Here is a 15,117-nt window from a genome sequence, read left to right on the forward strand (position 1 = left end):
CCTGCTGAGACTGGCCCCCGAGAATCAGAGCTGAGGCTCGACCCCCTCATCCAGAATCTCTCTGCAAAAGCCCCGCGCGCTCTCTTTCTCTGGAAGTCCTACAGGAGCAGCTGATGATGCGTTGTGCCTCCCTGGGCAGGTGTGGAGTGAGAGGGGGGCCACAGCCCAAGGCGCTGGGGGTGGGCTCATGGACCGAGCTGTGAAATCGCCCACGCTTGTGCCAAGCTAGGGGGGAGAGGCGCGCACTGGCGTGGTGGATGCCCGCGGAGGTGCCCCCCCGCCCCCCGCATCTCCTGGCTGGCCGCAGTAGCCGAGCTCTGCTGTGCTGCACCATCGCTGGTGATGGGGCCGGGATTGTGGAGTCATCGCTGAACCCCCAGCAGGGAGCCGGGAAGAGCTCAGCGCATAAAGTTTGTTTCCACCCGCCACCTGCTTCTGCAGCCCCTCCTGCTGCCTCGGCCGTGGGCTGCCCTCCTGCTTGCACGTTCCCGGGGCCGGGGGAAGCTCAAGCCCAGCTGCCTCTGCCGCCGATGACCTCCCGCTGCCGCCCGGTGCTGCTCTGAGGACACAAGAGGCGGCGGCGGCGGCAGAAGAGGAGCCGGGGAGCCCGTATGGCCGCTTCCAGCGAGCAGGTGGCGAGCGCGGCTGCTCCTGCTGCCACTGCGGGCCGGGGGCTGCTGTGAGCCCGGGGTGGGAGGGGGGACTGCGGCTGCCTCGGAGCTTCTCCTGCGGAGCACTGCGGGGCCGAGCAGGCGGCGGCGGGAGATGTGGCCGGCGGGAGCGGCGGGCCGGCTGCCCTGTCCGCGGGACTCGGCGCTCCGGCGGGCGGCTTTCTCCGGGAACCTCTCGGCTCTGCCGTCTCACCTAGCGCCCAGCGGCAGGAGCGTCCGGATCTTCATCAGCGCCAACCCCGAAGGTAACTCGCCTGCGCGCGTTGGCCCGGGTACCGGCCGCTTTCCACCCCACGGGGGACCTGGGGTGCCCCTGGCTCTGCAGCCCCGGGGGCTGTCAGACACGGCTCCAGCGGTCTCTACCCAGGGCCCCCATGCACCCCGCCTCCCCCCACTGATGCCGGGCATTGCTAGCCTGACCCCTTGGATCACACCTGAGAACAAGCCAGTGGGGCCTTGGCAAGCTCCCAGCTGTTCTGCACGGGGTGGTGTTGGCAGAAGTTGGTACTTGTCTGCCCACATCTGCCCCCCCCCCCGACATGTCTCTGCTTGAGGGGCTTGCCTGGAAAGGGCACCAAAGCGGGCACAGCCAGCCAGCCAGCTCCCTGCGGGCAGCAGCAGCTCTTGCTCTTCCTTTCTCTGGGCTGTTCTTGTGATCGCGCCTCCTGGGCAGAGGCACAGCGGGGCGAGCCCTCTCCAGCTGGCCTGCGGCTGTGGGGGAGCAGGGCAGGGGTCCCGCCCAATAAAGAGAGGAGGCGGTTCCGCGGCTGCAGTCGTGTCAGCTACCCGGGGAGCCTCCGGGCACGTGCGGTTCACTCCTGCCCTGGGGGAGCAGGGCTCTTCTCCTGTACTTACTGCTGCAGCCCCTAGCCCTGAGCTGCTCAGGGCGCCTTCAGCCCAGTGTCACAGCCATAGTCGCGAGTCGCCAGCTTCCCAGCCCTGAGGGCGGCTGGCATCGGATGACTCTAGTTCTCCCCTCTTCAGCCCACTAGCCCTGTCAGCTTGCTCTTGGGCGGGGGGGGGGCTCGGGTCGGCCTCGGGTCTCAGCTTTTCCCCCGTGGTTGTGAAAACAAACTGAAAAGGAACAACTCGGGTACCTGGCTCTTGCTCCAGGATCGTGCTGGGATCTGTTATTTTTAAGGGTAAAAGCTGAACAAGAGGCAGCTGCGAGAACTAAATGTCTAAGAGCAGTCTTGCACCTAAGTTGCTGGATCGTGTATTTCACTGCCCTAGGTTACCTGAAGTTTAGCTCCGTTTTTAGGAAACGGGCCATTTCACATAAATATAGGCTGTGATATACTCAAATTTTGCTACAGCCCCTTTCCTGAAGAGTAATACTGTGATTTTAGTTTCTGTGTATCACCGGCTATGTATATTTATAATAAGGTGAATCAAATATACCAGGAGTAGGCAGCCTATGGCATGTGTGCCGATTTTCAGTGGCACTCACACTGCCCGGGTCCTGGCCACCAGTCTGGGAGGCTCTGCATTTTAATTTAATTTTAAATGAAGCTTCTTAAACATTTTAAAAACCGTATTTACTTTACATGCAACAATAGTTTAGTTATATATTATAGACTTTTTGAAAGAGACTTTCTAAAAAAATTAAAATGTATTACTGGCATGCCAAACCTTAAATTAGAGTGAATAAATGAAGACTCGGCACACTGCTTCTGAAAGGTTGCCAACCCCTGAAATATACTATGAGCAAAACACAGTGAAGTGACCACTCAAGGCAACAACAAAAATAGGTAGTCTTCTAATGAAGGTGCAGAAGAAAGTGCATTTTACTTGAGGATACTGTATAGGGGTCTCTTAGTAAGATTGCATGATAAAGGCAGTCTCATGTACAGATTTCACAATATATTGCAATTAAGTGTACCTCATACACAGTGATTAGTCTGAAATAGAATTTAAGGGGAACTTTTTTTCTCTATAGGTATTTCGGAGAGCTGAGGACTAAAGTTAACACAATAATTTGATCTTAATCCTTGTCTATTTAAAAGGAAGAATTTCCATTGAAGTCTACAGCCTTGATTTAAAAACACTGCAGCATCAGGCACTTTATTAGAAGTCCTTGAAACAATTAAGCAGCCTATTCTTAGAAATACAAAATATTCTGCCTTTAGAGATGAAGAATTTAGCATACATTCAGGAGAAGGAGTTATTCCCATTCATAAATTCAGTTAATTTAGAATTAAAGTTGCTCAAGTCTATTTCTTTACAAAAATCCAAATAGTGAAAGTAAGGAAATCCTAGATTAAGGCAACATTCATACTGCTTACCAAGAAATAGTGCACTAATTTTACCATACTCATTCACATCAACCCCCTAATGTCTTCCCTAATACACTAATTTAATTCAACAATACTGTCATCTTCAATGCACATAACAGAAAGCTGAAAGTCACACTTAAAATGACAAATTAATTTGATTTAAAAAAATGACAAATATCAGAGCATAAATAGACATGTGGCTATGACTAATAGAGTACAGAAAACAGATTGGCACAGTAGTAACTTTTTCAAAGCTTTTTTGAATGCATGAGTCAATTTTCAACTCCCAAATTTGGGAGATTTTGTTGCTAGAAGAATTTTTAAAGGTAGAGTCAGCAAAATAAAATTCAACTAATGGTCATTAAAAATGTTTATAATTCTTAAACCATTTAAAAGATTAATGTAAATCTACAAGATATTAATTCTGTACAGAAGGAGTAAGTGCTGCAGATTTGGGGAAGATACATAATTGTATTCATGCATAAGTACCAATTTAAACCTTGCTGGAAGCGTAAATGTATTCTTAACTATGGAGTCACTCTGAGTGATGCCTTCATAATATTTGTCATCAAAGCTGTTTGTCATCACATCCATGTGTCATATTAGCTAGATATTTCTGTTAAAATGCACAGCAATCAATTAGTTTAGAAAGTTAATATTTAGGCCCATATCTCACAGTTAGCAGGATTGGTTCCTTAAATTGTTACTTTGAGATATCAGTTACTAATCATATTGAGATGAATGGAGCAGTTTTGCCTCTTAGTGATTTCTTTCAGGCTGTTTGCAGACTCAGGAAGACAACATTGCATTGATTTACCTTTGGTTCACATTTCCAAATTTTTCTTCACAACAGTAAGGCGTAGATACATTCTATTTTTTAAATGAAAGCCTGAGACAAGGTTTTCCACAGTGACTCGTGATTCTGAGTGCCCAACTTGAGATACCTAAAAGGAGTCTGATTTGGAGAAAGGTAAGGCATGTGGCATAAAAATCCTTTAAAGCTGAGGCACCCAAAATCACTAGTCCCTTTGGAAAATCTTGGCCCTAGAGTCTAGAGAATCCTCTTGAGGACAAATATCCATCCATGAAAATATTTTTTGATGTTTCTTGTGACAGAAACAACTATTACTAACAATGCGTATAAATAAAAAAAATTATAAACTAGAAAAAGTCGCCTGTGCCTTGGATTTAACTATAATCTAGAAGTTAGTTATTTTCATATCTTAATAAAATCAGGAAATTATTTTCTAAAGAGCTCCCCCCACAGTGAATACAAACATAATTCTGAAAAAGAACCCATTTGAAAATGTTTCAGATTCACTAACAGATTTAGGACCTGATCCTGTGTGTGTTTGTAGGTTCAAAGCCTTACTTGTTAATTCTCACAACATCCATTTATGAACTCTGGGCTTGATCTTTCTAGTTTCTCAACCAGGAGTGGATTTACCGTGAAACAAACCATGTGGTGGCATGGGACCCCCAACGACAGGGGGCCCCCCAAAATGCAGCACACATCTCATCTGACAACCTGCCCCCAAGTCCTGGCAGGCAGTGCAGCAGGGCTCAGGCAGGCAGGCTACCTGCGTGCTGTGGCCGGTGGCCCCACGCCACTCCCAGAAGCGGCCAGCTGCTGGTATGTCTCTGCACGCCCCTAGCGTGGGGTAGATGGCTCCGCATGCTACCCCCGCCCTGGGCAGCTCACGGAGACCCGCTGCCCCCCGCCCCCCAAGGGGCACACAGAGACATGCCAGCATCAGGGCTAAGGTGGCTGGCTCCCTGCACGCTCTGCCTCCCTCCCTCCACACTGGGCCTCTCCCGGACGTGGTCGGCATGTCCCTGTGGCCCCTGGGGGTGTGTGTCTCCACGTGCTGCTCCCGCCCCAAGCGAACTCTGCAGCTCCCATTGACTGGGAACTGTGGCCAATGGGAGCTGCAGGGGTGGCGCTTGTGGGCGGGGATGGCACCAGTGGGCAGGGGCACACGGAGACCCCCTGGCTCCCCTGCCTAGGAGCCGCTGCCAGAGGGGTGTGTGTGCCAGTTGCTTTGAGAGCTGTGCTGCCTGAGGTAAGCGCCAGCCCCTTAACTCTCTCCCACGCCCCAGCCCAGAGCCCCCACCCGAACTTTCTCCCAGACCTTGACCCCTCCCCCGTCCTGCACCCCAACCCCCTGCCCTAGCCCAGAGCCTGCACCCCTCACCCCCTCCCACATCCCAACCCCCTGCCCAAGCCCAGAGCCCATCCAAACTCCCGCCCAGAGCCCAACCCCCGCACTCCTTCCCGCACCCCTTCCCGCACCCCAGCCCCCTTCCCCAATCAAGGTATCAGTCTTTATTTTCATTTACTTCCCAGTACTTATAATAGAGGAGGAGGAAGAAAAAAAGAATGAAAAACTGGTGTGGGGGGAAAGATAAGAGAGAATGTTTTTTTTCTTGGCTGGGTCCCCAGGGGGGCCCCCCTGAAAAATAAGCTGTGCACAGGGCTCCATTAACTGTAAATCTGCCACTGTTCTGAACATTCCTGAAACGTGCTGAGTGGCCTCAACTCCCATTGACTTCAGTAGGAGTTGAAAGTGTACGGCAGTGGTGGGCAACCTGTGGCCCAGGGGCCACACTCGGCCTGTCAGGGTAATCCTCTGGTGGGCTGCGAGACAGTGTTTACATTGACTGGCTGCAGCTCCCAGTAGCCGCAGTTTGCTGTTCCCAGCCAATGAGCGTTGCGGGAAGTGGCGCGGACCACAGGGACGTGCTGGCCGCCGCTTCCTGAAGCTCCCATTGGCCGGGAACAGCGAACCACGGCCACTGGGAGTTGCGGGTGGCCGTGCCTGCGAATGGTCAATGTAAACACTGTCTCGTGGCCTGTGGGCTGCAGGTTGCCCACCACTGGTGTACAGCATCTCACAGGACCTTGCAGGCCAAGCCATCAAATAGTAAGTGTTGTGAATTTAGGGACACTGGCCCAGGTCCTCGGAGTTTTGGGGGAATCTAACACCAATTAGACCTTTGAGGATCTGGGCCACTCTTTATTCTGGTCCCAATCCAGCAAAGCCCATAAGCAATATACTTAATTTAAAGCACATAAGTAGTTTCCTTAAATTACCAGTGTTTATTAAAGTTGGACACATACTTAATTACTTTGCTGAATCAGGGGTTTATTCCCTATTTCAGTGCAAATTTCAATATAACCTTAACCCTGGAACTCTTATGGCATCTCCACAATACAGTTAACATAATATGCTGTATGGTTTCTATTTTACCGCTAGAAAAGATGTTACCTTTCAGATTTCTTGAACACTGTTACACTGAATAATTGAACAGTAAACAACAATCATGGGTATGGCTAATTAGAAACAATAATAATCTATAGAAACTTTTTTTTCTAGCTTAGATAAGTGAAAATATTTTTCTCTAGTAGTTGATACTAATAGTGACCCTTGTTGCTGTATTTGAAAATGATTGGTCTTCTAAAGCAAATTAAAGCCGCTTTATTATTTGAAAAAGAAAGCCTTTTCCTACATCAATCAAGAATTTTAAATAATTTTAAAATGCTGAGTCAAAGAAAATTACATCCCTTCTTATTATCTAATTAGAAATATATTTATATAAAGGGGAAAGTTAGAAAATTGTGTTTTATATTAACCTCAATTTTATCAAGAATTTTTGGTTGTTTTAAAGTAATAAGGAAGTAAATTCAGTTCTCTTAATATTTGTAATAAATTATTTTACAATTTTATGTAGAAGAAATCTGTACAAAATGACAGCTTTTTTAATATAGAGTCAGCTTCTGTAAAGTTTTACTTACATCAACAGTATTAACTCCAGTGTCTCTTCCTTCTGTTTACACACAGCTCACATTAACTATAACAATAGTTAGGTCTGAGCTCTAGGAAGACTATAATTATTGAATGAGAGTAGATGCTGAGATTCAAAAAGTTAAATATTTATAACTGTTAAAACATAAATTGTCAATATCACATGTCAAAATATACAAAGTAATGTCCTTAGATCAAACTCTAATAAGTTCTCAGGCAGTAGTTTGCTTACTTTGTCTATCTGTAAATTTTAATTATTATTGATGGAATATTTTTTCACCAGTTTGTGTGTATATAGTGAAATCAATGTTTACCTACATTTACTGATTAAAAATCTAATCCTTCCAAGCCTTGTTTTATAAATTACAAGGATCATAAAATAGATCAGCTTTAACTCTTTTGAACTCTTAAACTAGGCCTTGATCTAGCAAAGCACGTAAGTCAATGGGGACTTGTTTAAAGTTAAGCACCTGCTTGTGTGCTTTGTTGAAGCAGAGCCCTACTGACCTTAGTTGCTTTCACTAGAAAATGAAATTTGTACTGTACTAGGGAAGTAATTTGTGTTATTTTGTAATGACAAACATTTATTTTCACCTCTTACAAGGATACTGAAATCCCACTTATTTGAAAAAAAATCAGTGTAACCTTAACTATGGAGCCATAATGTATGCATATAAGAATGTTAGGTAAGACATCATTTAATATAAAGATTTCGGAGGCTTTGCTAACATCAAACTAAACACCTGGAACTTTATCAGTCTCTCGCAAGATGACCAAAATGGGATTTCATTACATCGTATCACATTGTTATCTCATTTTTATAATATAATGCTAGAATTATTTTATTTAAAATGTTTTCCATTTACACTGAATATTCCAAAAACATTTGCAACTTTGCTCATGATATTGTAGTATTTATTCAGGTGATTAGTTCCATTGAGTAGACTAGGGATACTCTTGTGATAGAAAGTTGCAGAAATGGGTCTTACCTGCATTACTATGTTTGGACTTCTTTGTCTGCTGTTTTTGAGAAATTTTCTCTCCTGTGTGTGAAAGACAGAGAAAATGAAATGGAATATGCATTTCTGTGGACATGCCATACAACATATACTGTCACCAATGAGCATAAGGCTGGCAACGCACAACTGATGAAGAATTATGATTGCTCTAATTATGGTGTTCTTGCCATATGTGGGGAAATAAAGATACGATGTTTCCCTTCCGTAGCATATTCCCACTATACTACTTTATTTTTACTTGAAATGTTGATTTCCTTTTGAAAAACAAACAAACATTAAATCAGTGAATAATCAAACACACAGAAGTCAAGAAAATACTTGTTAAAGCAGTTAGCTCTGGTCCATTATGCTTCTTTCCCAAAATACTGCATGGTCTCATCTTATATGAATTGCATCATAGGAATATCTTATTTATAAATATAATTTTATGTAATCTGGAAGGAATTTATTTCTTGTGTAAAGGAAAACAAATGTTCAAGTGCACGAGATAACAAGGGAGGTGTTGATGTGGAGACAACGCCAGACTTTTTTACGTTAAGTGTCAGTTCCTGTTACCTGAAGTTGTATCTGTTACGGTTTTTTGTGGCATTTATTATTGAGGTGCAGGGCCGGTGTAACCACGAGGTGAACTAGGCGGCCGCCTAAGATGTCAAGATTTGGGGGTGCCAAAAAGCGGTGCCCCCCAATTTTTTTTTTTTACACTATTGCTCCCAGCAGGAGGACGGGCCACTCGCAGTCGCGTTAGCACCTCCCTCTGTGGGCGTCCTCTGTAACCGCGGGCCCCGCCACCTCCCTCCGCCGCGCCCCACATCACTGCATGGCTGTGCCCCCCCTGCCAGCCCTGAGCCACCTCCTCCCTGAGCTCTCGGGCTGCCATATCACTCCCTAGCCCACTCCCTCTGGCTCTGGCAGTCCTGGATCCCCTGCCGCAGCAGCGGCTGCTGCCCAAGGGCTGCCGGCTGCAGATCAGAGCGGGTAACATCAGCCCGCCTGCAGCTGGCCCTATTGACAGCAATGCAGCAGCGGGAGGGAGGGGCAGGGGTGGGGGAAAGGAAGAGGAGACCGTGGCCACCGGTCCACCTGCGGGGGTGGATCATGGCCCTGCCAGAGGATACAGGGTTAAAAAGCTGCAAAAATGTAACCGTCCTCCGCACATGCCACCTTCCAAGACTTCATCCCCATCCATCCCTGCAGCCCTGTGGAGCATGTAAATAGAGCACCATTTTGGGGGAAACTGAGGCAGAGAACAGGGACGTGACTTGCCAAAGATCACCTGGGAAGTCATTGTCGGAATTCTTCTTTGAACACAGGAGATCGAGGCTCCTAGTTCTGCGCTGGCTCAGACCATTAGACCAGAGGCCTTCAAGCCCTGAGCTCTGCACCTGCCCACACAAGGTATTCATCTGGGATTCAGGGGCAGCACAGTGCAAGTTTTCAGTGAAGAAACACGGCTGTCTCGAGCCCTTATGGCTACAAGAAAAATCTTCCAAAGTGACGGGTGTCTAGCCGACACAGTTCTGTCTGAGTCTGCAGCCAGTGTGGGACAACAGCTCTAGGAAATGCGGCAGTAAGTGTTGAGTCTAATTACGACACTGTCAGAGCCAGATTTTCATGTAACATGGGTGACCAGTTGCGTGGTGCACAACCACTGCAAGTGTGCGAGCAAATCAGGTTAAGTGCAGCTGAACCCTGGGCAGGCTGCAGCACCCAAGAGATTTTTGTTCTCCCACTGAATGACAGCAGATGCACCAGTAACTTTACTAGGTAGAAGTTTAGTGACCACATTAGGGCCATATCCTCCCCACTCCCAGCATTGAACCAAATACTCCTCCTCATTCTCCTGATTGCTTGTATTGTTATTGATGGGAGATCTGCTGTGGATTGAGGGATGTATATCGACCTCCCTTTGCAGGCTCAGTCCTGGCCCAGCATGTGAAATAAATTGCCCTGATTTTCAGAAGTACTGAGAACTCTGGAGTTCCCACAGACATTGGGGGTACCGCAGTTGCTCAGCATCTCTGAAAATCAGGCCCAGAGTGACAGTAACGCCTCTGCCCTGGGCCAGAGCTCTCTGAGTAAGGGGCTTCAGCAGTGATTGGCATGGGGCAGAATAAAGCAACCAGGACAGTCATGACAGAGGCTGGAACTCTGTCCTCGCCTCACACCTGTGGGGAAGACAGGCCTTCAGACACCCCCTCCTGCCTGCATTGCACTTTCCAGCCCAGGAGCAAGGAACCATTTCACACCTTAGTGCTGGGGGGAGCGGAAGCCCAGAATGGGGAAGTAACTTGCCTGAAGTCATCCAGTGAGTTGGTGCCAGGGTGGAGAATAGAAGCCAGATCCCGACTCCCAGGTCTGTGCTCTGATCCCCAAAATAGCCCTTTCCAGATCCATGGGCGGGGAGGGTCAGGAGGGACTCTAGCCATGTGCAGGAAACTCAAGGCCATTTATTTTCATTAAATATGTAGACTAAATAATGAAATTAATAAATTTTCAAGCCAAATGTGTATTAATTCTAATGAACAATGCCACATTATGCAGTATTCATTTTTGAAAGTTTATAATAGGCGATGCTCCGGAGGGGGAGGGGGAGCGCAAGGTGGAAGTTTCGCCTAGGGTGCAAAATATCCTTGCACCGGCCCTGTTGAGGTGTCTAATAGCTACAAAACAAACTACATTTGAAGAACAGTTGAGTAGTTTTAAAGTTATGAACTTTTAAAGTTCAGTGACCCAGAGTCTGAGATGGTGGCAAACTTCAAATAATCTTTTTTAAAATAATCTCTAATTTGAAACAAGTGCCCATTTCAGGAGGCTCAGAGGTTGATAAGATCCAGCATTCCTGCCATACAAGGCAGGACTCAGTCTAAAAAAAATGAATGAAAAAGTTTCAGCTTGCTGTTTTTTGTGTCTGTGGGGCCCTCTCATCTGCGGCTTCAGAACTGATGAGTTTCTGCTGCATCAGTTGGTGACGGGAAGATTTTGGGTGTGTGTACACCTCCTGCAGAATGCAGAACCTTGCTCTGTGTAAACTGTAAGTTTCCTGAATAGCATGATGGGAAGGACTGTTCCAGAAGTGGCACGAAAGGATCCATGGCAGTGCAGATCCGTTGGTGCTTGTTTCCATTGTGGAAAGTGCTCATTGAGCCATGGAAGAGGGTGCGCTGGACCAAAGTAGTTTCCATAGGGGCAGCTGTGGAGATGCTCTGTTGGGAGAATTGCTCCTCATGACCTACTATGCATCTGCTGAGTGCTCAGGCCACCGAACTTGGTGACTGAGCTAAGGATTTGGGTCTATTTTGAAAAATTTATAAATGGAACAATGAGAAGTTTTTTGTTTGTTTAATTGATGCCAGAAATGGCTGAACAGATTTTGTTAATGTGTTTTAAGTGCAGAAGATCAACTGGAAAAGCAAAAAGGTGTTTTGGGACTTTTATAGAATTGCAAAATATTCAGTTCCTCAGCTTTGTTAATTCTCCTACATCTTTAGGAATGAACAAAATTACCTAAAAACAAGCCATTTCCCTGCTCTGCACAATTCAAAAATAAAAGGAATGTGTTTGAGAAAGTTAAGAAATTTGAAAGTGGGGAGTGGGGGGACTATCATAGAATCATAGGACTGAAAGGGACCTCGAGAGGTCATCTAGTCCAGTTCCCTGCACTCATGGCAGGAGTATTATCTAGACCATCCCTGAGAGGTTTCTCTAATCTGCTCTTAAAAATCTCCAATGATGGAGATTCCACAACCTCCCTGGGAAATTTATTCCAGTGCTTAACTACTCTGACAGGAAGTTTTTCCTAATATCTAACCTAAACCTCCTGTGCTGCAATTTAAGCCTATTGCTTCTTGTCCTATCCTCAGCGGTTAAGAACAGTTTTCTCCTCCTCCTTGTAACAGCCTTTTATGTACCCTCTACCTTGATACAACGTTGTCCTCGGGAGCCAAAAAATCTTACCGTGTTATAGGTAAAACCGGGTTATATTGAACTTGCTTTGATCCACCGGAGTGCACAACCCCGCCCCCCCCAGAGCACTGCTTTACCGCATTATATCCGAATTCATGTTATGTCGGGTGGCATTATATCGAGGTAGAGGTGTACTTGAAAACTGTTATCATGTCTCCTCTCCATCTTCTCTTTTCCAGACAAAACAAACCCAATTTTTTTTCACTCTTCCCTCATAGGTCACGTTTTCTAGACCTTTAATCATTTTTGTTGCTCTTCTCTGGACTTTCTCCAGTTTGTTCACATCTTTCCTGAAATGTGATGCCCGGAACTGGACCCAATACTCCAGTTGAGGCCTAATCAGTGCAGAGTAGAGCAGATAATTACTTCTCGTGTCTTGCTTACAACAGTTCTGCTAATACATTCCAGAATGAAGTTTGCTTTTTTTGCAACAGTGTTACACTGCTGACTCATATTTAGCTTGTGGACCACTATGACCCCGAGATTCCTTTCTGCAGTATCCCTTCCGAGGCAGTCATTTCCCATTTTATATGTGTGCAACTGATTGTTCCTTTCTAAGTGGAGTACTTGGCATTTGTCCTTATTGAATTTCATCCTATTTACTTCAGACCATTTCTCCAGTTTGTCCAGATCATTTTGAATTATAATTCCATCCTCCAAAGAACTTGCAACCCCTCCCAGCTTGGTATCATCTGAAAACTTTATACGTGTTCTCTCTATACCATTATCTAAATCATTGATGACGATATTGAACAGAACTGGACCCAGAACTGATCCCTGGGGGACCCCACTCGTTATGCCCTTCCAGCATGACTGTGAACCATTGATGATTAGTCTTTGGGAACAGTTTTCCAACCAGTTATACACCCACATTACTGTAGCTCCATCTAGGTTATGTTTCCCTAGTTGGTTTATGAGAAAGTCATGTGAGACAGTATCAAAAGCTTTACTCAAGTCAAGATACACACACAGCTACCACTTTCCCCCTATCCACAAGGCTTATTACCCTGTCAAAGAAAGCTATCGGGTTGGTTTGATATGATTTGTTCTTGACAAATCAATGCTGACTGTTACTTATCACCTTATTATCTTCTAGATGTTTGCAAATTGATTGCTTAATTATTTGCTCCATTATCTTTCCGGGTACAGAAGTGAAGCTGACAGGTCTGTAATTCCCCAGGTTGTCCTTATTTCCCTTTTTATAGATTGGCAAAATATTTGCCCTTTTCCAGTCTTCTGGAATCTCTCCCGTCTTCCGTGACCTTTCAAAGATAATCGCTAATGGCTCAGATATCTCCTCAGTCAGCTCCTTGAGTATTCTAGGATGCATTTCATCAGGCTAGACTTGACTTGAAGACATCTAACTTGTCTAAGTAATTTTTAACATGATCTTTCCCTATTTTAGTCTCTGATTCTACCTTATTTTCACTGGCATTCACTATGTTAGATGTCCAATCACCACCAACCTTCGTGGTGAAAACCAAAACAAAGAAGTCATTAAGCAGCTCTGCCATTTCCACATTTTCTGTTATTGTTTCCCCTCTCCCCTTGAGTAAAGGGCCTACCCTGTCTTTAGTCTTCCTCTTACTTCTAATGTATTTGTAGAATGTTTTCTTGTTATCCTGTATGTCTCCAGCTAGTCTGATCTCATTTTGTGCCTTGAAATCTAATTGTGTCCCTACATACTTGTGTTGTTTGTTCTTCCCAAACACCTTCCCCTCAAAATATCAATCAAGCAAACCAACTACAAAACACCAAACAAAAAAACCAAGCAGAGATTTTACTCTGAAGACAGAGAGCCAGAGACTGCATGAAGTCCACTAGGACTGCACTATTGCTATTGATTATGGAAGATGTTCAGAGGCTGAGTGATGAGCAGCATTATAAAACTCTAGATACTTAGATAATTTTGACAGCCTTCTCATTTGAGAGAAGGGAAATCTATTTCTAAGACTTTAAATAGTTAATAATGTTGTTATCCAGGTCACAAAATTGTGCTTGAAAAATTTAAGGTTTCCAGATTCACAGCAGTCTATTAGCACCCTATAGACAACATTGTACAAGGCAGCTTTCAAAACTAACATTACTTCTTGTGCAAACTGGATATTTATGTTCAAAGAATATTAGAGTTGCACATCCAAACACCGTTATAACTGGAGATGGGCCTGAGCCACCAAGCGGGGACCCAGACACAGACTTCTGCAAAATTCAAGGATATATAGAGTCTGGGTTTTGTTTCAGCCTAGTCAGGGTTCCTGCAGAGGAGTTTGCTTTGTATCCAGAAGTACACATTACCCAAAGTTCAGATTGTTTGGATCTTCAGTTTTGGTGCAGGTCCATCTTGTTACCGTCAAAGAGGGGAAAAAATCACAACATGGCAGAGTGCATCATTTTCTTTCTTACCACAATAACTGTTTAAATGTTGCTTTATATCTTCACAAGTATTCACATACCAATCTTGGCTCCTGATAGTCTGGTCTTTATACATATGAGCATATCTCTCATTGTTTGTTTTAGAAGTTCAATGCCACTGAGAGTCTGTCCTTTTCTTCTTCCACTTCTCGGTTTGTAGGAAGGGATTTGAGCTCCATACATTTGATTATAGTTTCCAAGTATGGTTAGGGAAGATGGAATTTCCAAGTGCAGATTCTACATTATATTAAACTATGGACTGAAAGATGCACAGTTACAGTATTGATTCCAATCCCTATTATCTCACTTTCTGTTTCAAAGTAAACAACAACAAAGTCTTTGCTCTCCAGCTAGATGGGTGACTAGCACTACAACACATTTAGCAATCAAGAACAGAAACATCACCACTCTGCATCGATCTGAGCTGGGAGAACTCATACCCCCCAAGTTTGTTTTACATAAGAAGATGAAATGGTGGCCCGAAAGTCAGTCCGCTGTGGCTCCTGCACCCCAATAATCCCTCCAGCCTCAGCATGGTGTGAGGACCTAGCTTGTGATGGGAAGATGTAATGCACAGGGAGATAGAGCTGCTCAGGGAGGAGAGTTTAACAGCTATGGAGTTGCTTCTTTCTCCCTCTGGTCTAGTGTAATGGGTTGACCTTTCTGTTTAACGATTGTCCCACTGTGAAGCCAACTAATTAGGGCTTGAGGCTTCTTATCTGGCAGGGCTTCAGTCTTTAAACACTGAAACAGTCTCAGTCCCATGTAACAACAGTAAAAGAGGGATTAAATAAACCATGTGTACTGCTTGTGAGACTTTTACCGTGCCATGGTGCTCACCTCATCTTTTATTTATTGTAATGGAGAATTCACACCCTTTTGTGCAGTTACTGCAGCAAAGCAGCCTTAGTAATATATATAAAAGTAGTAAAGGTTGCTACAAATAGCATCCTATATTTAATTCTAGCCC

At 45.1% G+C, this 15,117-nt stretch overlaps 1 protein-coding gene across 1 annotated transcript in view; it reads left to right on the forward strand.

Moving 5' to 3' along the window:
• The first annotated feature begins 543 nt into the window (after positions 1-543).
• NWD2 (NACHT and WD repeat domain containing 2) overlaps positions 544-15,117 on the forward strand; it is a 140,022-nt gene continuing 125,448 nt past the window's right edge. The window contains exon 1 of the mRNA XM_054030809.1: positions 544-916. Within this exon, the coding sequence (XP_053886784.1) occupies positions 766-916 (151 nt within the window). The 5' untranslated portion in view covers positions 544-765. The remainder of the gene's footprint in view (positions 917-15,117) is intronic.

The sequence above is a fragment of the Malaclemys terrapin genome, chromosome 5, assembly GCF_027887155.1.
Source record: "Malaclemys terrapin pileata isolate rMalTer1 chromosome 5, rMalTer1.hap1, whole genome shotgun sequence".
Lineage (NCBI taxonomy): Eukaryota > Metazoa > Chordata > Testudines > Emydidae > Malaclemys > Malaclemys terrapin.